Source organism: Somniosus microcephalus, chromosome 7, assembly GCF_052327205.1.
Source record: "Somniosus microcephalus isolate GS21.2 chromosome 7, FLI_Smic_1.0, whole genome shotgun sequence".
NCBI classification, from domain to species: domain Eukaryota; kingdom Metazoa; phylum Chordata; class Chondrichthyes; order Squaliformes; family Somniosidae; genus Somniosus; species Somniosus microcephalus.
The window spans coordinates 263,100,575-263,122,704 of NC_140993.1; the positions used below are offsets into that span (position 1 = coordinate 263,100,575).

Genomic DNA, 22,130 nt, shown 5'->3' on the forward strand with positions numbered 1-22,130 from the left:
TGGCAGCCAATTTGCACACAGCAAGCTCCCATAAAAAGCAATGACCATAACCAGATAATCTGTTTTAGTGACGTTGGTTAAGGGATAAATATTGGCCAGAACATGAAACTTTGCGAATAAACTCCATATACACGATAGCAGTATATGATCCAGTAAGCACCGTATAAACACAATGCACAGTGACTAAACCAGATATATACACATTTCTCGGAGTCTTTGGTTTGGTAAAAAATTATTTTTCTTAGAAAGCAACAAAAAAAACCTTTAAGTAGACGACCATTCTCATCAGACTGCCAAAATTCTCAATCGTGACTTATCCATTAACTTTAAAAAAAAAAAAACTGCTATAGTGGCTTTTAACAAGTTAATCGACATGCACAATAAAGTGCAAATATTGTAAGATTTGTGATTTCAGTCACTGAGCTAAAGTTTAGTGGAAGTGCCGCATCTTTTCTTTATTATGAGAGAGTCCATGTGCCAGCCAACTACTGTCTGTGTGTATTGCTGATTTACAGCATTGCCAAGCAAATGAAGTTGGTATTCACAGGAATGTGCAGAAATGGACTTAATGAAGGTAGTGATGTATGTCCTGTCTGGCACAACTTTGTTAACTTGAATATTAAATCTTTAGCAGTTGATAAGTTTATTGTCCATCTTCAGCCCAACCACTTTCAGTTGCTTCATCAATGACCTTCCCACTGTCCTAAGGAGTTAGGGTGTTCGCTGATGATTCGGCAATATTCTGTTCCTCTCACAACTCCTCCCATAATGGAGCAGCCCATGTCAAACTACTACTTCTCTTCGCTTCTTAGGTGGAACTGAGGATGACTTGCTTCCACGCTAAAAATGAGTTCTCAGGTGACTGATGAGTCCAATGCAGGACCTACAGTCTCTGTCACAGGTGGGGCAGACAGTGGTTGAAGGGGCGGGTGGGTGGGGTGCTTGGGTTGACGTGCGCTCCTTCCGCTGTTTGCGCTTGGCTTCCGCTTGCTCCCGGCGAAGAGACTCGAGGTGTTCAGCGCCTTCCCGGATGCTTCTCCTCCACTTTTTCCGGTCTTGGGCCAGGGGATTCCCAGGTGTTGGTTGGGATGTTGCACTTTTTCAAGGAGCCTTTGAGGGTGTCCTTGAAGCATTTCCTCTGCCCACTTGGGGCTCTCTTGCCATGTCGGAGCTCCAGTAGAGCGCTTGTTTTGGGAGTCTCGTATCGGGCATGCGGACGATGTGGGCCGTCCATCGGAGCTGATCGAGCGTGGTCAAAGCTTCGATGCTGGGGATGTTGGCCTGAGCAAGAACACTGACGTTGGTGCGCCTATCCTGCCAATAGATTTGCAGAATCTTGCGGAGGCAGCGTTGGTGGTATTTCTCCTGTGCTTTGAGGTGCCTGCTGTACATGGTCCATGTCTCTGAAGCATACAGGAGGGTGGGTATCACTACTGCTCTGTAGACCATGAGCTTGGTGCTGGGTTTGAGGTCCTGGTCTTCAAACACTCTCTTCCTCAAGCGACCGAAGGCTGTACTGGTACACTGAAGGCAGTGTTGGACTTTGTCATCGACGTCTGCCCTGGTTGACAGTAGGCTCCCGAGGTATGGAAAGTGGTCCACGTTGTCCAAGGCCTCGTCATGGAATTTGATAATCGGGGAGCAGTACTGTGTGGCGGGGCAGGTTGGTAGAGGACCTTTGTCTTACGGATGTTTAGTGTAAGGCCCATGCGCTCGTACGCTTCAGTGAAGGTGTTGGTGATGGTTTGGAGTTTGGCCTCAGAGTGTGCGCAGTCTGCATACTGTAATTCGATGACAGAGGATGGGACGATCTTGGATCTGGACTGGAGGCGACGGAGGCTGTACAGTTTCCTGTTTGTTCTGTAGATTAGCTCTACTCCAGCAGGGAGCTTACTGAGGGCGAGATGGAGCCAGGAAGATCGAGAAGAGTGTTGGTGCGATGACACAGCCTTGCTTGACCCCGGTCCGTATGTGAATTGGGTCTGTGGTGGATCCATTGGTCAGGAACACGGCTTGCATGTCGTCGTGAAGCAGGCGGAGGACGGTGACAAACTTGATTGCCGAATTTGAGGAGGAGGACAAACTACAGCAGGAGCTGCACAACATTCAGGCTTGGCTGACAAGTGGCAGATAACATTCTTGCCATCTTAAAAACTAGACAGTGACCATCTCTAATGAGAGACGGCCCAACCACCTGCCCCTGGACTTTTACGGCACCGCCATCACCAAATCCCCCGCCATCACCAAATCCCCCACCATCACTGCCCCCTGCCACTGAACTCAATATTCATCCCCTCTAGCTCCAACATCACGTGGCTACATAGTATCATAGAATGGTTACAACACAGAAGGAGGCCATTCAGCCCGTCGAGCCCGTGCCAGCTCTCTCCAAGAGCACTTCAGCTAGTCCCACTCCCCTGCCCTTTCTCCGTAGCCATGCAAATTTTTTTTCCTTAAGGTACTTATCCAATCCCCTTTTGAAAGCCACGATTGAATCTGCCTCCAACACCGTTTCAGGCAGTCCATTCCAGATCCTAACCACTCGCTGTGTAAATTTTTTTCCCTCATGTCGCCTTAGTTCTTCTGCCAGTCACCTTAAATCTGTGTCCTCTGGTTCTCGACCCTTCTGCCAATGGGAACAGTTTCCCTCTATCTACTCTGTCTAGACCCCTCATGATTTTGAACACCTCGATCAAATCTCCTCTCAACCTTCTCTGCTCTAAGGAGAACAACCCCAGCTTCTCCAGTGTATCCACGTAACTGAAGTCCCTCATCCCTGGAACCATTTTCTGCACCCTCTCTAAGGCCTTCACATACTTCCTAAAGTGCGGTGCCCAGAATTGGACACAATACTCCAGTTGAGGCTGAACCAGTGCTTTATGAAGGTTCATCATAACTTCCTTGCTTTTGTACTGTATGCCTCTATTATGAAGCCCAGGATCCCGTATGCTTTTTTAACCGCTTTCTCAACCTGCTCTGCAACGATTTGTGCACAAATACCCCAGGTGTTCATGCACTCCCTTTAGAATTGTACCCTTTAGTTTATATTGTTTCTCCTCACTCTTCCTACTAAAATGTATCACTTCGCACTTTTCTGCATTAAATTTCATCTGCCATGTGGCCGCCCATTTCACCATATTCTCTTGAAGTCTATCACTATCCTCCTCACTGTTCACTACACTTCCAAGTTTTGTGTCTTCTGCAAATTTTGAAATTGTGCCCTGTACACCCAAGTCTAAGTCATTAATATATATCAAGAAAAGCAATGGTCCTAGTACCGACCCCTGGGGGACCTCACTGTGTACCTTCCTCCAGTCCGATAAACAACCGTTCACCACTACTCTCTGTTTCCTGTCCTCACGTGGCTGCAGTATGTACTATCAAAAGCATGCACTATAGCAACATGCCGAACTCACTTCAACAGCACTTTCTAATCCCCAAACCTCTGCCACTGAGAAACCGCAAGAGCAGCAACGTCATGGGAACCCATAAACTCAAAGTTCCCCTCCAAGTCACACACCACCCTGCTTTGGAATTGTACTGCCGTTTCTTTATCACTTTTCAACATTGGCATTGTAAAAGCTGCACATAATTTTTTAAGCATTTGGCTTGAGGAAATTCTTCAATCGTACAATAAAAATAAGCAGTTGGGCTTCCACAAGGCTCTACTTTGTGCATGTATCAATAATTCTTATTAAAATCTAGTCAAAAGCAGCATATGCCTAAATTAAGCAGCACGAGCTACAGACACTGTTGCAGTGATGTAACTAGAATGTATTTTCCGTGGTCTGGTTTTCATTCTGCGGTGTTGAAGCGATACCACAGCCTTTTCCTGACGCTCCTATCAGGAGCCGAGCGGAGTGAGGATCCAACCCTTCCATTCCATGATGCTGAGCATTTGACATCCAATACTCAATGCTACTCTGCTGTCTCTCTTTTTACTTTCTCTTTCTGTTTCTCTCTCTGCTTTTGCCCCCAGCCCATCGAGTTGCTGTCACCTCTCTTCAGTGCCCTACAAAATGCTTTGGTGCCTCCAGATAGCATTCTGTTGGTTTCTCTTATTGGATAGTTTAAAAAAAATGGAATATGCTGAATAGTAGCATCAGCTATATTGACAAGAGGGTAAGTCAGGAATAAAGGTTGAGAGATGTGTGGAGTGCCCTGGATGGTCCCATCCATCATAAAATGTACACATTTGAAAACATCCAGAGGTAAATAAATGAGCTGTACTGGATGGTGAATTTTGCTAAGATTTCCATTCCTTAATTTACATGCTGTTCTTTGGTGACATCATCCATAGACACAGGATCAGCTTTCACCTAGATCTACTTCTCCACCACCTTTATGGCCAACCCCACCCTCAACAACTGCTTGTCCAACATCCAGTTCAACGCTGGAAAGATTGAAGCCACAGTCTTTGGGCCACACCACAAACTCCACTCCCTTGCCACTGATTCCATTCCACTTCCCGGCCACCGTCACGGGCTGAACCAGACAGCTTGCAACCTGTTCAACCCCGAGTTGCTCTGACGTCCGAAAACGCGACGTTGCCCTCGTGCACCCTCGCCTCAGTCCCTTAGCCGCTGAAACCCTTGTACGTGCTTTCACCACCTCGAGGCAACTACTCCAATGGCCTCCTCGCTGGCCTCCCACCCTTTCACCTTCATAAACTTGAACTTGTCCAGAACTCCGCCACACACTTCCTGCCCTGCACCAAGTCCCGCTCGCACCTCACCTCTGTTCTCACTTGCCAACATTGGCTTTCAATCTCCTAATGCATTAAATTGAAAATCCTCACCCTTGTCTTTAAATTCCCCCCATAGCATTGCCCCACGCTATCACTGCAATCCCTTGCAGCCCTATATACCACCCTCCACCCGAACACACTCTTCCTCAAGGATCTTGTGTGCTTCCCCCTTCCCTTCACCCCACCTCTGGTGACAGACCCTTCAGCTGTCAGTGTCCCAGCAATTGTTTCATATAATATCAGAGAAAATATATCTTTGTCGTGCTGAGTAGTAAAAGAATTTTCTGCTTCATTACGGTAATCTGATATTGTCATAGAAATTGTACTGCCCTCCTAAAGGGTTAAGTTCAAGGACTTTTGGTTCCAAATTTATGTAACCACAAATGCGGTGTAGTGATTTGAAGCATATGTCTCGTAGTCATGTAAAAGCTTCAGAGTGTGTTAATAGACTACTCCTAAGCAGAATATAATAGCTGTTTTTAGTCAGGCAGGCTTGCAGTACCTTCAGACATGTACAGTGCTATCCAAGTTGGAACAATTAGGTGGAAAAAGCATTCACTTTCCAAATATTAATGCTGTATTTCAGCTCTGAGAAGTATAAACTTCTCCGCACACGCTCCCCCACGTACTAGTCAATTTATATCAAGTAAACCTGTTGTATGTAAGATCTAATCTCTATTATCTCTTCGAAAAGAAACTGACTTGTCCTACTATTTTAACAGTACAAATTTACTTAGGACTTTCAGTGAGGATTTGATTTATCAGTTGCTGAAAAACATCTGCTATTGTTCAAACCTATAATCTGTTTTCTTTAGTCTACTCTGCATAGTCCTTTTGAATATTAATGGTTTCAGAGCCAAAAAAATTCACTTGATATGATATAACTTCCTCAAAGGATGTTTTTCTGCAGATTTATAGTGCTAAACGTTTCATTTTATAGTGAGCAAAATCATAGAACATATTTTTGAATTTACATCTGAGATGTTATAATAAAGAAACAGGCCATTTGGCCCATCAAGTCTGTACCAGTGTTTTTTTCTCCCACAAGATTCACCCAGTCTCGTTCCACTCCCCACGCCCTTTAATATTCTTTTTCAGGCATCTGTTTCTCTTTTAAAATAACTTATGGGAACTTCTTCAGCTATGGTTTGTGTAAGAGAAGTCCACTTTCAAACTGCTCATAATCTATGTAACTAAAAGTTTTGCATCTATTACAATTGCTACTTGGATTTATATACAGGAAACTCTCGTTTAAACGGCACCTAAATATCCGGAATTCTCTATTAACCGGCAAAATTTTCACTCCAAAAACAACACCTCAATAACCGGCAATGTTGCCGAGTCCTAATCCGAGTCTCCTGCGGTGGCCGAGTTAGTCAGTGGGGGTAGTTCTCCAAACTGCCACTACTCGGCTTCTTGGCGCTGTCGGAAGTCGGAACACCTCAATAACAGGAGTCCGACTCTCCCGCGCTGCTGGTAGTCTCTGCTGATCCGCCATTTTACAGGGGTACTGTGTGTCTCCCACGCTGCTGGTAGTCATTGCATTGCATTACCCTCAACTGGCAGTACTGTACTTAATCAAGCATCTTCTACCATCCATTTAACACAACATTCTGTAGGTGAGTACCCAAATACTGTATACTGCACATTTATTGATTTGTTTTAGTTTTCTTTGTTAAAAATAGCCTCGGTAGATAACCCTCTCCATCATCCGGAATTTTTGATCAACCGGCAACACGCCGGTCCCATCGGTGCCGGATACCAAAGAGTTTCCTGTAGTGTATTTAACATAACAAAACTTCTCAAAGCATTTCACTTAAGATGAAGTGAATGCTGAATGGTGGTAGAAGAGTTGGGAGAGATAAGCGTAAGCACAGTAGAAAAAATAGATTTGAGGAGGCTGTTAAATTGGGGAGAGAAGTAGCAACCCAAAGACTTTTAAGGAAGGAGTAGTGCCAAGGTGACTAAAAGCTCTTGCGCTGATAGAGTAGCGGTGGGAGGTAGGGATGAACAGAGTGAGAGAATTGAAAGGCATGAGCTGGGATCTAGGCTAGAGGAGGTTACAGAGGTAGGGTGGGGCGAGGCCATGTAGACATTTGTAAACAAAGGTTTTGAGGTGCAAATGACAGAAAAATATAGACTAACAACAGGGATGTTCGTGCATAAATGAAATGATCTGAAATTGTACAATGGGATGTTACTGCATAAATACGTTCCTCCGAAATTTCCCTCTCCAGATCCGTTCACCAGTTTACATTAAACAAGTTACCATCTCCGCTAAGCAAGTGGAAAAAGGAATTTAAGATGATTAAGTTAAGAGTTCATACCCTATTATCCCACCGTATCATTTCAGAATCATTGTGACCTTAAAGGGGCATGCCACAGTGTGCAAAGCTGCCTCTTAGCACATAAGACATTGGCCCATAATTTGAAATCAGCAGCAAAGCATAGGGGTCCGCCGCTGGCCCCGAAGAAAGCTTCCCACAAAAAGATCTCGCGCTCTCTGTGGCGAGAAGTTCAGCTTTTTCAACATTCAGTTGAGATCCGTGCAGTGTAATGGGAATTCCCTAGTGCAAACTGCTGTGATGTCAACAAGCTGTCTAAGCAGCCAATCACATTGTAGAATTCTCACTGACAGGGAACCAGGAAGTGAAGAAGTTGCTTTTATTCGGACTTTTAAAAAATGTTACAGAGAGCAAAACAAAGATTGGGGCTCCCACATGGGGAAACGGTAAACCTGAAATAAATATGAACAAACTTTTAAAATATATATTTTTTTTTTTAAGTTTCTTAACACTTGTAATTTTTATTAAAATGGAGAAATTTGACACTTCACAAAATTAAAATTAGTTTTTCATAATGTTTGTTTAACAGTCAATATGCTGTTAAAACCCCAGTTACACCAAATCCAACAAGGTCTAACTTTTAATGTGGTATGTAACAGCGATATTACCGCAAAAAAGCCAAAGTTTTTGTTCGTTTCACTGATTTCCTTGGTTGCACTGATTGCCGGCTATGGAGGGGCGGGTGGGGGGAGGGCGGACGGGCAGCACAGCGCAGCCAGTGTGGGAGCAGTGAATGACTGACCACAGCTTCAGGATTTCCACGTTAGGATGCGCATGTGCTCCATCCTGAAGTTGCAGTCAGTTTCAAAGGGGTAATAACCATTCTTACCCACCACAAATTCCGGGCCAATATTCATAACGTGGTATATCGTTATAAAACTGGCTATCAACTGACTTGCTGTACACAGTGTAATGGGAGATCTGCTAGCATTACAAATCATATGTGTGTATATATATATATGTATAAAATTGTTTTCTGGTAACCAACTGTTGTTTATCACTTGATGAACTTGTAGTAATTGTGTTGCAATTGTTCATCCTGTCCTGTGTCATCGTGCATTTACATGTTAACTATCATTCCGCCCGTAGGAAAAAAGTTGAACCTGAATGAAATGACCCTGATTTAGTGCTACAGTTTGAGTCCGCGTCTGTGGACTAGGGACAAGGAAAATCAGCTTCATTTGTGGTGCTCTTTTGGTCAAATATCCTAGTGACAATTACTCTTCAGGCTCGCACATCAAAACTGATTGAGTGAAGTATCAGAGGTTGGCTGGCACATGTCGAGCCATCAAGATCCAATGGCATTGGGAGGGGTGGAAAAACTGACAATTTAGAGGGTAATAATCTTATCTGGGGAGGGGCAGATGATGGTTTTAAACTGCTAGAGATTTGTTCTCGTGCTTTGACGTATCTGAATCCTTCAGAATTACTACCTTAAATGCCTACTAACTATACATTATTCTCTCCATATTAGCCTTCCTGGGAGAAATCTGCAGCAGACCACAAGGGGTTAAATGCAAATAGTTTCAGAGCGATTGAGTAAAATGTTGGATAAAAGCGTGTCTTTGGAATATTCTTCTTGCTCTAAAGAGCCATTGATTGACAGCTGTGCTGAACTAGAGAGAAAGTGGAGGGTGGGGGATAGCTTGATTCTTTAGTCATCTCGGACTGCAGTTACTGATCAGAGGCCAGTAGCTGCCAGTTGGAATGCCCAATCAGCAGAGCGAAGTTACTACATCCGGACCTCTTGTCAGGTGGTCACTGAGGCACAGCAACAACAGAGCTCGTTTTGCTTGCACTTCTCCCACATTTAACTTTGTGATAGGAAGGCGGCAGGTAGGAGCACCCACTTCCTCCTAATGTTAAAAAGATTCCATAAAAAGTTTTTAAAGTTCCAGGAAATCCAAAGGACCGCATGGGCTCTTTTAAAATACCGCTTCACAACGGACTAGAGTTATAACTCCAGCTGGTGCAAACTAAAAGTAGTGTGCGATGGCCTCCTGGCAGTGTCTCATACTGCTTGTCTTTGGCACACTCACGTGTCGGATTGGAACTGGACACTGTTATTTCGCCACTTTTCATGTCATTGCTCACCAGAAGCTTCTTTGCATTCATGTGAAAATGGCAGCATAATTGGAGTCCTAATGACCGTTTAAAAAAAAAATCAAACAGTCATTTAAGAACTGTTTTCAATCTTCATTTGGCTTTGGAATTATTCAGCTGTCAACTCTGATTGAATCAGAGACCCTGTGTTCACAGATGTTAATGAAAAGAAATTTCATGAAGTCGCCTGAATGTTATGATAACCCGTCCCATGCTGCTTTGATTTTAGTGCAGTGCAAGCAACTAGTTTGTCGCGTGGCTGCTAACTGCACATCCATGTTCACAAATAAGACGCAAGATTATTATAAATTTATTATTAATAGCATGCCATAAGTGCACTTTTCACACAAAACAATGGGCCGGATCTTGCTGGAAAAATAACGGCTCGTTAACGATGCACGCCATTATTAAGGCGCAAATTAGCCAGCAAGTTCAGGAGATTAAGAGTTACACCATGAGTTGCGAATCTCCAGAACTAGTTGGTCGATTTACACTGCTCCGCTTCACACAAACAGCATCTCGCCCTTGGCCTCCCCGTTACTTTTAAGAACTTGCTGGATTTGCACATTAATTGTCCGTTAAACTCGTCGCAGAAAGTTATAAGGGCTGGAACTTAACAGCATTAGTACCCTTTTAACGACATGATAATTGTTAATGCAATGCCAATCAACCTCTCTGGCCCAGAAAGAAAACAATTTAAACTGTTCAATCTCATTCCTTCAGGTGGTGAATTGTTGTTAGAGATTTTAAAAATGTCAATTTAAAAAAAACATTTCTTACTATTTCTTTGTCTTTTTTTCTCTCTCACTTAATCCAATCTTTCTTTCCCGCTCTTTATTTCTCTCTCCGCTCTTTATTTCTCTCTCTACCTGATTTGACTCTAATTCACCGTATTTCATTCCTCTGTTTCTTTCTGAATGCTTAAATCTCATTGGTTAAGGAGATAGACTGTTGGTCCCATCATTGACTGAGGTTCCACATGCCCCATTACCCTCGCCACGTTGTTATCAGCTTGCACTTCCAGCAAGTTATGCCGCAAAAATATTTTAAGCTGAAGGGTGCAGAAAAACATTAATTAACAGAGCACGCTGCGAGATACCCAGTCCAGCAGAATTCGACCCACTGGATTTGCAAACTAAAGCGAACTGCAGATTGCCTGGCCCTTCCACCTGACTGCTGGCTCCTTTGATCTGTACTTGTGGATCACCTCACAATAGCAGTAAGAGTTGCAAAATAAAAACAATTCTGAAATGAATGTTTTCAGCTTCTGAAAATCATTGCTTCTGTTACAAATGACTTCTATACTCTGCTTACAAGCAAACTTAATCCAACTGTGAATCTTTCCTTTGATTCACTTCCATGACATTAAGTTCCTAATACATGGCAAGCTGCCTTGGTTAGAAAAAGAGCTGCTTTATGATTCACTAATCCAATATAATTCTTTATATCGTAGAACAACTTCAAGAAGCAGCGTTTTCAGTATAGCCCAAGTCTGCCAATGCTGCGATAATCCACCCTTTTTAAAAATTCCACGGGTATTCTACAGCTTTGCATGCCAGAACGTCTTCAACCATTGGGGACAGTCCATTGCACCACTGATGTGTACGGGCAGTTAAGCACAGCCTGGCTACAACCAGATGAGATGCAACAGCATTTATATTTGGCACCAGGGTGCGGGCTGCCTCCAAAGATGCAGTTAAAAAGTGCCTTTTATGTCCATCTTAGCACCTCTGGAGGCTGCAGTGACACCTCATTTGCTTTACAGCACCTGCACTGTAAAAGGGAGCATAAATGAATTTGTGTTCTCTAATAGACTGCCTTTAGAACCCCTGAGAAAGTTTCTGAATGTGGCAGCCAATTTGCGCACAGCAAGCTCCCACAAACAGCAATGTGATAATGACTAGATAATCTGGGGTTTTTTAAGTGATGTTAATTGAGGGATAAATATTGGCCAGGACACTGGGGAAAACTCCCCTGTTCCTCTTCATAATAGTGCCATAGGATCTTTTACCTGAGAGAGCATGGGGCCTAGGTTTAATGTCTCATCCGAAAGACAGCACCTCTGACAGTGCAGCACACCCTCAGTACTGCACTGGAGTGTCAGCCTAGATTTTTGTGCTCAAGTCTCTGGCGTGGGAATTTGAACCCACAACCTTCTGACTCAGCGAACATACATAAGAAATCGGAGCAGGAGTCGGCCATTCGGCCCTTCGAGCCTGCTCCGCCATTCAGTGAGATCATGGCTGATCTTCTGCCTCAACTCCATTCACCGGCCCTATCGCCACATCCCTTGATGCCCTTACTAGTCAGAAATCTATCGACTTCTGTTTTGAATATACCCAATGACTCAGCCTCCACAGCCCTCCGGGGTAGAGAATTCCAAAGATTCACCACCCTCTGAAGAAATTTCTTCTCATCTCAGTCCTGAATGGCCTACCCTTTATCCTGAGGCTGTGGTTCTAGACTCCCAGCCAAGGGAAACATTCTCCCCAGCATCCACCCTATCAAGCCCTGTAATAATTTTGTATGCTTCAATGAGATCCCCTCTCATTCTTCTGAATTCAAGAGAATACAGGCCTAGTTTACTCAATCTCTTCTTATACGACAGTCCCGCCATCCCAGGAATCAATCTCGTGAACCTTCGTTGCACTCCCTCTATGGCAAATATATCCTTCCTTAGGTAAGGAGACCAAAATTGTACACAATACCCCAGGTGTGGTCTCACCAAGGCCCAATATAATTGGAGTAAGACTTCTTTACTCCTGTACTCGAATCCTCTTGTAATGAAGGCCAGCATACCATTTGCCTTCCTAATGGCTTGCTGCACCTGCACATTCACTTTCAGTGACTCATGTACAAGGACACCCAGGTCCCTTTGAGCATCTGCATTCCCCAATCTTTCACCATTTAGGAAATACTCTGCCTTTCTGTTTTTTTCCACCAAGGCGAGAGTGCTACCACTGAGCCATGGCTGACACACAAACTGTGAGATGAAATCTATTTTCCATTTCTTCAGACAGTGAAAAGCTAATTGTAGATTTTTTCTTAAGATATGTTGTAACATAGTGTAAGTATCATCATATGGTTCCACATAATTTTACACAAAGTAAGTTTGGTTCAGCTGAGATTGCTTCAACAAGAAATTCATCTTCCACGATTACCTGATTCAGAACTTAGTACTGAAGAGTAAGGGTTTTGATGAAAGTGATTTTGAGAAAAATAATTTTAGTCTGCATGAATATGACCTTAAGGTACTGTTGCACTGGTATAAGTCAGTCTATCCACATTTTCTGTGCTTGAAATTTCATGTACTAGCTTTCTGATTGTTTCAGTGTAGGCTTGTGCTAAGTTTTCTGATTGGTTCGTAGTAAAAACACTACTAATCACATGCCAGGAAAATATTTTGAACTCCTTTTTCGACCACTTCTCTCATTATCTTTGCACAGCTGTCCACCAAACACGCAGAAGCAAAGGGATAAGTAGGAACTTGCATGTTCCCAACTCCACGCCAACAGGACCTCTTGTCGCTCACTCCTCAGGCCTCCCGCGAGCACTTTCGAATCGTACGCCGAGTCTCCTTTCTGAGCATGGGGGCTTTAACTGCTGAATGCTGCCCACGCTGCTCGCCTCCCCTTTCCCCACCACCACCCATAGACTTCCACTGCTCAGCCCACGAGCAGCACTGCAGGGAGACGTACTACAGGAAACTCTCGATTTACCGGCACCTAAATAACCGGAAATCTCTGTTAACCGGCAAAATTCAGGAGTAGGTTCAGGTAAGTTTTACTTCATATTAGTGGCCATTCCTGGATCTGTGGCTGTGTAACCGGGGTTCCTGCACCTGTTGCTAAGCAACAGGGACGCCTGGATCGTGTGGCCGGGGTTCCTGCACCTGTTGCTAAGCAACAGGGAAGCCTGGATCTGTTGCTGTGTACGGGGCTCTCGTACCTTTTAATTATACCTCTCTGTAATCCGGACTTTTTGATAAACTGGCACCACGTCGGTCCCGTCGGTGCAGGATAAAAAAGAGTTTCCTGTAGTATGTGTTATCTTCCATGCATTTAGCAAGAAAGCTTAGAGTTCAGAAGTTGGAGGAATTGAAATATCCATGGAAATGATTTAGTGCGAAACCGTGGACTGAATTATATACCAGTGTCTTTGTTAATCTTCTCCTTTTGCTATTGATCATTATTTGCAGGTAGGGTTAGTAAAGTCGGGTAGCTGGAAAAGGAAAGACACAGTCAACGCGGAGCAAACACACAAGCCACCCATTGTGGACATGAGCAGCAGTCAGTGGGGGCAATAAAAGGATGCAGATGATGCTGCAGTCTTTGTTTAATTTCCCTTATTTTTGTCGAGCTTTTACTAATGCAGCAAAAATTCAGCAGAGAACGCAAACAGAAAAGTGATTTGCAATTGGATCAGTCTAAGCACCAGCAAGTCATGCAGACACCAGTTGTCAGGATTTAGGTGTGTTAACATTGTTGTTTCCTTCATTTTTATAGATAATTTGAACATTTAAGTATAGGGAACACAATCTGTAAATTTGCTAACTACCCAAACGTAGGAGGTTTGGCAAACTGCCAGGAGGACTGTGAAAGATCTCAGAAAGGTACAGGGCAGGTTAATGGAATGGGCAAAACGGGTGGAAGATGCAACTTAATGGCCTAGAAATTGCGGTCGGAGGCGTACCTCTGGAGTACGCCTCTGACCCGCGAAACAATTCCGAAAGTACCTCCTGGCGCCCAGGCTGCGAAGAATTGCGGTCTCGGGCCTCCAGGCGGATGGCAGCGTAAAGCCCCAGGGACGCAAGCGGTTCGGAAGTGTCCCTGGGATCACGTGGGCCCGGTCCTCCAATGGCAAAGGAGGATTCCATTGCAATCATTTACGAAGGGAATCCCCTAATGACATGCAGTGGAATTCCCAAATAATTATACAATGTACAGAATTATAATAATTATACAATGAACTGAATTACATATTTATTCATAAGTTCCTTCATTGCACTAACCTCATAAAAATTTAATTTTTTGATAAATTATTTTAAACATCTTAATCCGGGCCAATATTTGCATAAACTCATTTAAAGTGTGTGTGCATAATTTTGGATTTTAAATGTTTTATTTAAGCCTTATATATACCCTTACGCTGATGCAAGCAGGCCCCACGCCTGCTTTTACCAGCCGTATGAGTTGCGTGGGCAATTGCTGGGCAGTTGTTGGGCAAATAGCCCCATTCTGCGCCAGCGATACTCATTTTTCAGGTGGTTCGGGTGATCTGTCAAGGCGTACCTTGACAGATCGCAAGTTCCAGATTTCGTGTAGCAGAAATCCGGAACTTCCGGGGCCTTTCAAAGGGAGTACGACGGCGTACTTTGAGAGTACACCGTCGCAGACACCGCAATTTCAGGGCCAATGTTTGGGAGGGAGAACAACAAATGAGAATATAATGGAAATACACTGAAGGGTGTGGATGAACAGAGACACCAAGTGGTTCAAATACATTAATTGCCTGAAATGTGAGTACAGGTGGATAAAGCCATACAATGGTAAACAGCAGCTGGGGTTTCATAAATAGGAACATACAGTACAAGAGTAAAGAAGTCCTGATAATTTTGTAAATGAATGGACTGTGATTCTTTTTACAATGAATTACAATCTATATACAATAAATTTTGGAATGAAATGCTTGCACAGAAGGGGTTCCATTTTTGAAATGTGGTGACTCATGTTTATCACTGACAGGAAGAAAAGCTAAAGGTGCTGTAAATATTGTACAGTACTGTTAGTTAATATGGGAGTAAATTGTGCAATTAGTTGAGAAGCTTTACAATCTCTGGGGCATTTCTATTGACATCTTAACTATTGGGATTGTTTTTCATTCTGTAAGTTTGAGAGAGATGCACATGGGCATTTCAAAATTAAATCTCTACACCAAATGGAAGCCACCATTTCAAGAACCAAGGAAAGTATCTGCACTGTATTCCTCTAATACCTGGAGTACTGTGCACAGTTTTGGTCTCCTTACCTAAGGAAGGATAGACAGGAAACTCTTTTTTATCCAGCACTGACGGGACCGGCGTGCTGCCGGTTGATCAAAAAGTCCGGATTACAGAGAGGTATACTTACTAAGGTACAAGAGCCCCGTACACGGCCACAGATCCAGACGTCCCTGTTGCATGGCAACAGGTGCAGGAACCCCGGTTACACAGCCACAGATCCAGGTTACACGGCCACTAATATGAAGTAAAACTTACCTGAACCTACTCCTGAATTTTGCCGGTTAAGAGAGATTTTCGGTTATTTAGTGTTGAGTCTGTGTTTCCAAATGTAGTTATGCTGAATAACTGGACACAGACTACAGAAATAATTAAACAGGTCTTTAGTAATTGAGGGTCAGGGCTGAACTGGAATACACTTTGCTCCACAGGGTTTATATACCGGTGTGGTCACCACCGGTACTACAATGTACAGGAGCCGTCAAAAAGTAGTCCATCACCTTAAGGTATCCTCTTAAGGTGGTACAGGTTACATACACTACATTTAGGTGCTGGTAAAAAGAGAGTTTCCTGTACTTGCCTTAGAGGTGGTGCAACAAAGGTTCACTAGACTGATTCCTGGGATGCGAGGGCTGACCTATGACGAGAGATTGAGTAGAATGGGCCTATACGCTCTGAAGTTTCAAAGCATGAGAGGTGATCTCATTGAAATGTATAAAATTCTTAGAGGGCTTGACAGGGTAGATGCTGAGGGGATGTTTCCCCTGGCTGGAGAGTCTAGAACTAGGGGTCATAGTCTTAGGATAAGGGGTCAGCCATTTAGGACTCAGATGAGGAGAAACTTCTTCACTCAGAGGATGTTGAATCTTTGACATTCTCTCATTCAGAGGGCTGTGAATACTCTGTTGATGAGTATATTCAAGACTGAGATCAATAGAATTTTGGGCACCAAGGGAATCAAGGGATATGGGGATCGGGTGGAAAAATGGAGTTAATGTAGAAGTTCAGCCATGATCTTATTGAATGCCATTTGGCCTACTTATGCTCCTATTTCTTATGTTCTTGTGTCTGATCTTATACTTGACAAGTGGAGACTGAAGAAAAAAGCACATCAGAAAAAGATCTATACAAAAGATTTTCCCACACTGACTCGGTTATGCCAAGATTTGTACTGTATATAGATTGTAATTCTTGTAAAAAGAATCATAGTCCGTCAATTTACACGGTGGGTGTAGCTGGACATGTTGGTGTGGGACGTGCAAACAGTTGCTGTAAACCAGACGATGATTCATGTGCACGTAGACAATTCAGTTACTGAATATTTATTGTGCAGCAGATTGTATACTGGTACTTCCTTTGTTTGTTAAATGTATAAACTATTAACTCAGTACTACAATTTATCTCTAATGTCACAATACAACCAGATAATTGAGTTTACTGCATCTGCACAAAAAAATGGAGCACCCTCTTGCCCATCTTGTCTAGCATACTGACTGTGGAGTTTGCACTGGGACATATTAATCTGTATCCATTGTTTAGACAACACATTCCAAACAAATGGCAAAGTTCATCTTACTAACCTTGGAACTTGAGGGTGGAAATGTAGTCATTACATACCGGTGACCAGGTCAAAGGTCATGTCATTCCAGCCTCCCGAATGAGTCACTTAGTTGAGTGTTCACCGAGGTCAAATATCGGTGATTGACGCCTTTCATTCAAAACCAACGCCTTCTGCATGCATTCTGAAAGATCCATGACACCTTTTAGAATTCAGCCGATGAGCAAAGAAACCTCCTTGGGGACGTGATTCCCTGCTGTTCACTAGGGTCGAGCCGGCCGAAGTAGGCGGGGTCAGCGGAACGTCACCCCTTTAAATAACAACGGCAGGTGCTTGTACCAGTAGGAATTCATCTCGAGCTCCCATCTGCATTACTGCCCGGGACTATGGGCTTGAGAAGGACTGGGCACTGCCACCCCCCAGGGAAACATTCTAATTTGTCATCCAGTGCATTATATTCACCAAAATAATGATCTTCAGGGATCTAGGCCGCTTCCCTATCTGAACCCCTAAGGTTATACCTGCCTCTGCCAGAGAAGAGGTCAGTACATCTCTAAAGATGCCCTGACATTCTGTGAGGAGACGGTTGCGGAGATTCCTGATGTAGGGAGTCCCTGCCCCCCCCCACCCCCCATTCTGGCCGAAAGAGGGCGAAGGCTCCGCACTTACACGGCCGAGTGAGACCTCCGCTGTAAGGTCTGGACTCGGCCTGTTTCCCTTCCCTTTCGCCTGAATCACGGTGAGAGTGCATCTGAAAGGCTGAGGAATTTTAATCTGAATGTATTTAAAACAGTTATAACCACTTCCAAAGTCCACGGTTTGGACCAAAACCCTGAAAATAATGAGCAGTGTGTATGAATCTTCTTGTGTGCTGAGTTCACTTTATATATAAAAAAAACAGGATCCAGAACAGAGTTCTAGCTTTACAAAGTACGTTCGTTTCCATCCAATCAAGGGAACTGAACATGACCTCGGGCCAAGCTAGCTAAGGGTGTCAGAGCACTTAAAATGAGTGTGTACTAGTTTAAAATATACATTTTAAATTGTACAAAAATAAACAGAACTTGATATTGTGGATATCGAGCTATAATTACTGTCATTTTGAATTTTTTGAAAAATATTTGATGTCGTGACTACATGACCATTATGTGAAACAGATGTCTTTTTAGTGTTGGATAAAATTTCACTTTCTGATTTTAGTTTTTTTTTTCTTCTTTCCAGACCTGATGATTACAGAATGAAGTGAATACATCCCCAAACCAGGATGAAGATAATCCAGAAAGCTATTTATTTTTCACAATGCTGGTTTGCAGAATTAAAAGCTGCTTCTTTCCGCTACCTACCTCTGACGTGAATCTTAATTCCCTGCACGCATTCAACAAATATTAATGTCAAGACTAAGAGCAATAGATTTTTGTTAGGTAAGGGAATCGAGGGATAGGGAACAAAGGCGGATCAATGGAGTTGAGGTACAGAAACAAGACAGGATGACAGTGAATTCTTCTTCCGGAAATTGTAGACAGTGTTACAGTACATAGTATTTACAGTGCTGAAACAGGCCATCCGGCCCAACTGGTCCATGCTGGGGTTTAGCCTCCTCCCACCCCTCTTCATCTCACCCCATCAATATATCCTTCTATATTCCTTTCTCCCTCATGTGCCTATCTAGCTTCCCCTTTTGCCCTTAAACGCATCAATACTATTCGCCTCAACTACTCCTTGTAGCGAGTTCCACATTCTCACCTCTCTCTGAGTAAAGAAGTTTCTCTTGAATTCCCTATTGGATTTATTAGTGACTATCTTATATTTAGGGGAGGTAAAGAAAAGAGTGAACACTCTAATTGAATGGTTTAGCATGGTCCAGATACGTAGTCAAGCTCCCTTTACTCTTCTGTGTCCAGGGGTCACAGCCTAAGGATAAGGGGTAAGCCATTTAGGACTGAGATGAGGAGGAATTTCTTCACCCAGAGAGTGGTGAACCTGTGGAATTCTCTACCACAGAGGGCAGTGGAGGCCAGTTCATTAAATATATTCAAGAAGGAGTTGGATATATGGCTAAAGGGATCAAGGGATATGGCGAGAAGGCAGGGACAGGGTACTGAGTTTGGATGATCAGCCATGATCTCATTAAATGGCGGAGCAGGCTCGAGGGGCCGAATGGCCTACTCCTGCTCCTATCTTCTATGTTCCAAAAATGTGTCTTAATCCCAACTTTATAAAAATTCATTTACCACTCTCACGGCACCACACTAGACATCACTGGTCTCATTTAGTGAATTTGCCAAGTTGTGATGGATTTTGTGATCTGGACCTATGCCCACAAGAAGCTGTGTTGTGACCACCCAAACACTATCCTTGTAGAAAATAACAACAGAAAATGCTGTGGAAAAACTCAGCAGGCCAGGCAGCATCCGTGGAGAGAAAATAGAGTCAACGTTTCGGGTGAAAACCCTTTGTCAAAACTAAAGAAGCACAGGGAATGAAATAGATTAAGAGGCCAGGCTGGGAGAGAACAAAAGAGAAGAGACAATAAGAGGCATTCAAAACGAGACGAGATGGTGATAGGACTAGTGGAGACAAAAGACGGCTCTAGATTAGGTGTGAAATGCGCTGGCAGAATGGGAGACAGCTGCCATGTGGGAGAGAGAAAAAAAAGAAAGGGGGGGGGGGGAAAGGCCAAAACAAAGGTGTGGATAAAAAATATAAGTAAAAATGTAATAGGGGCCGAGGTTATGATCTGAAATTGTTGAACTCGATATTGAGTCCAGAAGGCTGTAAAGTGCCTAATAGGCACTATCCTTGTAGGACCGTTCGAGCTAACGGGGGGAAAACAACTTCCATCTGGATTGCATTTGAACCCAATTACAAAGGCAAAAGCACGCTAACCCATTGATCCATCCAGTCCTCTATTATATATTATAATGCAATCAAAGTAAACTTTTAAAAAACCTACAAATTTGAACTTGATGGTTGCTTGACGAACAGGCAAGTCAGAGATTTCCAAATAGATTCCAGTCGTCCTGGTTCAACACTTGGTAACTAATTCTGCGGTTGAACTTCTGCATGCAAACCACAGGGAAGCAGACGACTGCTGTCTGGGACAGAGCTACAGAGAGTAGTGGTGTGAACTTTCACCAGTGGTATGCAATATAAATTTTGGATTCATGCAAAATGTTGAGGTTTGCAGCTGTTGTAGTTCCTGGCATCAGCATTGAGGTCTAGCTAAACTAATGCTCTGGTCATTGCCTAGCAGAGCATTAGCACCGTAGTCACAACTCTTTGATGAACTCTGGCACGAGTCAGCCACTCTCGCTCAGTTCACTAGACTGTGCGGCTGTGGCCAAAAATAACAGCTGGGGCTTCTCTAATCTGACAACCAGGGCTACGATATTCCTTCACTGGGCAGACACAGCCTTTGTCAAGCAGAGATGGTGAAAATCACAGCTGTGCTTTCCTGAGGTAAACCACCCTTCATTCATCATTTATTTTTTTAAGAGTGTCAGCCGTGGCCTAGTGTGTAGCGCTCTTGCCTCGGAGTCAGAAGGTTGTGGGTTCATTCAAGTCCCACTCCAGAGACTTGAGCACAATACTCTAGGCCGTCACTCCAGTGCAGTACTGAGGGAGTGCTGCATGTCAAAGGTGCCATCTTTCGGATGAGATGTTAAACCTTACGTCTGCCCTCTCAGGTGGACGTAAAAGATCCCACTGCACTATTTTGAAGAAGAGCAGGGGAGTTCTGCCCGGTGTCCTGGCCAACCTGATCTTTCAACCAACATCACAGAAACAGATTATCAGGTCATTATCTCATTGCTGTTTGTGGGACCTTGCTGTGCATAAATTGGCTGCCGTGTTTCCTACATTACAACACTGACTACGCTTCAAAGGTACTTCATTGGCTGTAAAGTGCTTTGGAACATCCTGAGGTCATGAAAGGTGCTACAGAAATGCAAGTTCTTTCTTTAACAGCCTTTCCAACCATCTTCACAAATAGTTTGGATGTGATTGTCAAGCCAAGAAGCTAATTGGCAATTGTAGTGAGTTAAAATGGCATGGAATTATTCCAGATAAAAGTGGGAAAAAAAAGGAAAGAAATGAGTACCTAACATCCGCATTAAATCATTTATGTCTTTTAGAAACTGTAAACATAAAGGACATAATTTTCTGAGATCACACTCACAGTGGGACACTATCCACGATTTTCCAATAATCAAAAAAATTTGCAATGTTGGATATCAATGGGCCATAATTTTGCTGTGGCAGGGCATCTAACAGTGTCTGCCGTTAGACTTGCCCTTGCGCGTTTAGGTTGGTGTAAGTGCAAGCTGATAATGTTGCAGCGAGAGAAACCGGGTATCTGGGACCTGAGTGAACAGGGCAAGCAATGTGATATGTCCTTAACTAATCAGATTGAAGGACTGAAATTAACAGCGCAAGGACTGAGAAGGAAGAGTAAATTAGAGTGGGTGACTTCATGGTCAAATCAGGTACAGAAAGAGAGGGAAAGAAGGATGGGATTGAGAGAGAGTGAGGAAAAAGACAAAGGAAAAGGAAGATTTTTTTCAGTTTACATTTTTTAAATCTCCAACAATGAAAACCTGAAGAAATGAGACTCCACACCTGTAATAGTTAATTTTCAGTGCCAGAGAGAATGTTTTGTAGTAATTAACACTTAAAAGGGTACTTGGACTGAAATGGACTTCACTTTCTGTGGTGAGTTTAGATTGTATCTACCGCGCAATTACAGCAACTTCACGACGTTCAATTCATTTTCAATGGTGAGGCAGACGGCGAGATGCCGTTTTCATGAAGCTAACGGTGGAGTGGCGCAACTCGGACAGCAACCTCTGGATATTTGAGTTTAACTGCACATCTGCCCCTCGCCTGAAGTTGCTGTACCATTTGCGCATAAATAACAGAGAGCGCCATTAGCCTCACCGTTATTTTAACGGGAAAATCTGTTCCATTGAAACTGGACTTGAAAGAAATAAAGTGATCACATTTTATTTAAAACATTCCATTATAGGAAAATGATTTCAGATTGATTTGCAAGTGATACATTATTCCACAAATTGCTTTATATTTTGTGTTTGATAGCTCCAGTTCAGAGTTGAACTGCCAACCAAAGGATTCAATTTTCTGAATTGCCTTTCAGGCCAACTATGCTGTATAGAAAAGTTCCATCCTGTCCGGCTTGGGTAGCCAGGTAAGGAATTGTGCATTTAGAGTGCTGGCACCTCACGGAATACAGGGAGGCAAGGTATTGACTTGGATAGAGAACTGGTTGGCAAACAGGAAGCAAAGAGTTGGAATAAACGGGTCTTTTTCCGAGTGGCAGGCAGTGACTAGTGGGGTACCGCAGGGATCGGTGCTAGGACCCCA

The 22,130-nt window shown here is 43.4% G+C and overlaps 1 protein-coding gene across 1 annotated transcript in view; it reads left to right on the top strand.

Annotated features, from left to right (window-relative positions):
* mrpl13 (mitochondrial ribosomal protein L13) overlaps nucleotides 1–18,089 on the top strand; it is a 178,281-nt gene extending 160,192 nt beyond the window's left edge. Inside the window, exon 8 of the mRNA XM_085993689.1 lies at nucleotides 17,973–18,089. Coding sequence (XP_085849815.1) covers nucleotides 17,973–17,997 — 25 coding nt within the window. The 3' untranslated portion in view covers nucleotides 17,998–18,089. The remainder of the gene's footprint in view (nucleotides 1–17,972) is intronic.
* The last annotated feature ends 4,041 nt before the right edge of the window (nucleotides 18,090–22,130 follow it).